The following is a 2,500-nucleotide window of genomic DNA, read 5'->3' on the forward strand; positions in this document are numbered from 1 at the left end:
TTGGTCTGTCTCAGTTTACCCCGAAGCTGGGGTAAAGTGAGACACATGACAACTTTTTTTGAAACAATCATATTTTCACTGCCCTTTGTCTTGAATAAATTCTGCTAATGCCCATTTCTAGGAAACATCCTGAATTAATGGGAAATGTGTAAATTTGAGTGATAAATAATTTTAGCTCCCTTAGAGGGGAGCAAATGTAAAAAGTGTCTCACATTACCCCGTTCTCCCCTACATTTCAATCACCTTACTGGCACTTTCATGATAAAAAAAGACTGAAAAGCGTTATGTATATGGTGTGTGTGTGTGTGTGTGTGTCTCTCTCTCTCTCTCTCCGTGTGTGTGTGTGTGTGTGTGTGTGTGTGTCTCTCTCTCTCTCCGTGTGTGTGTGTGTGTGTGTGTGACTCTTTACACCACTGACCAATGGGAGCGTGGTGGTGGTTGCTTGTCTGTCTGGTTGGCGTTGCCGTGGTTTCCAGCTGGACTCCAAACGTGGACATTCTGTTTTCGTTCTTCCTGTACCTGGTTTTAGGATTGTCTGGCCTCAGTCTGATCATCACCTCGTCCGCCGGTTTGGGTTTAACAAGGTTCTGCTCCTCTGGGGTCATTGGGGCCGGCACAGACACGGGCACAGACGCAGGGACAGACGCAGGGACAGACACTGGGCCCGTCAGAGTGTTCACAGAGGGTTGTGTCTTTGGTACAGACACAGACACAGGCACAGACACAGGCACAGACACTGGGCCCGTTGCACCGCTGGGTGAAGCAGGTTGTGTCTGCGTCGGGTCGGCTGTGAAGTCCAGAGGCGATGGGACGTCCGGTGGGAGTTCCTTCACGTACTTTGCCGGAATGTAGAACGGTTTGGAGCTGACGTCACTGCGGACCTGAAGGGACACAAAGGAAAAGGGTTTCAGGTCTTTAGAGAGGACATTTAAAGGGTGTCAGGTCTTTAGAGAGGACATTTAAAGGGTTCCAGGTCTTTAGAGAGGACATTTAAAGGGTTCCAGGTCTTTACAGAGGACATTTAAAGGGTTTCAGGTCTTTAGAGAGGACATTTAAAGGATTCCAGGTCTTTACAGAGGACATTTAAAGGGTTCCAGGTCTTTACAGAGGACATTTAAAGGGTTCCAGGTCTTTAGAGAGGACATTTAAAGGGTTCCAGGTCTTTACAGAGGACATTTAAAGGGTTTCAGGTCTTTAGAGAGGACATTTAAAGGGTTCCAGGTCTTTACAGAGGACATTTAAAGGGTTTCAGGTCTTTAGAGAGGACATTTAAAGGGTTCCAGGTCTTTAGAGAGGACATTTAAAGGGTTTCAGGTCTTTACAGAGGTGTTATTAAGGTATTTGCCCTTGCTGGCTATCTGGAGAAGGCCTGGGCCAAGAGAACAAAAAACACTTATAAATGAGATCTTTATGTTCGTTTTTCTTTTCTTTTCTTTTGTTTGCGTCTGTTTCCTTGTTGTCCTACTGTGAAATGTGATCTCCATTTACAGGAAGTGAATGTTATCATTTGAATTTGATACAGTTGTTGGTGTCTTATAATCCTGAAGGGGATGGGTCCTTGTTTGGACATGACACAATAATAAAAATTAATTCATTTATTCATCCATTCATTCATACAGAGGACATTTAAAGGGTTTGTTCAGGTCTTTACAGAGGATATTTAGAAGGATTCTTCAAGGACCTCACCCAGGAACAACAGCTGGCGTGGTTAGAACACTACCGCTTTAGTCCATAGGGGGGCGCTAGAATTAACACACACTGAAAGTTCCTCGGAGCACCTTTAATTTAAAAACTGCTTCTACAGCCCCTACCTGCCACCAGTGGTCCTAGGTCTTGGCTAGCAGGGTGTAAGGCTTTTTATATGGTTTTTCCTAATGCCTTTGTCATGGGTATACGCTCACCCAGGAACAACAGCTGGCGTGGTAACAACACTACAGTTTTTGTCCAAAGGGGGGCGCTAGTATTACCTGCCACCAGTGATCGTTGGTCTTAGCTAGCAGGACGTAGCGCTCGTTGGGTTTGAGAGAGAGAGAGAGAGAGAGAGAGAGAGAGGGAGGGAGGGAGGGAGAGAGGGAGAGAGAGAGAGAGGGAGGGGCTAGTATTACCTGCCACCAGTGATCGTTGGTCTTAGCTAGCAGGACGTAGCGCTCGTTGGGTTTGAGAGAGAGAGAGAGAGAGAGAGAGAGAGAGAGAGAGAGAGAGAGAGAGAGAGAGAGAGAGAGAGAGAGAGAGAGAGAGAGAGAGAGGGGCTAGTATTACCTGCCACCAGTGGTCGTTGGTTTTAGCTAGCAGGACGTAGCGCTCGTTGGGTTTGATGCAGACTGTCTCTCCGTCTCTACCCTCGTACTCGTACTGGAACTCCACCAGCACCAGACCCAGGCCTGGGAACAAGACACACACACTGTCATCTCTAGGCCTGGGAACAAGACACACACACTGTCATCTCCAGCTGTGTGTGTGTGTGTGTGTGTGTGTGTGTGTGTGTGTGTGTGTGTGTGTG

The 2,500-nt window shown here is 47.0% G+C and overlaps 1 protein-coding gene across 1 annotated transcript in view; it reads right to left on the reverse strand.

The window, feature by feature from the left end:
- LOC307262931 (uncharacterized protein) overlaps window positions 1–2,500 on the reverse strand; it is a gene marked incomplete at its 3' end in the record, with an annotated part of 30,668 nt that overhangs the window by 17,763 nt on the left and 10,405 nt on the right. The window contains exons 3-4 of the mRNA XM_080043954.1: window positions 2,260–2,381; window positions 419–881 (exon numbers count right to left, since the gene is read on the reverse strand). Coding sequence (XP_079900080.1) covers window positions 419–881; window positions 2,260–2,381 — 585 coding nt within the window. The remainder of the gene's footprint in view (window positions 1–418; window positions 882–2,259; window positions 2,382–2,500) is intronic.

This window comes from Ammodytes marinus, assembly GCF_949987685.1.
Source record: "Ammodytes marinus genome assembly, chromosome: 16".
NCBI lineage: Eukaryota > Metazoa > Chordata > Actinopteri > Uranoscopiformes > Ammodytidae > Ammodytes > Ammodytes marinus.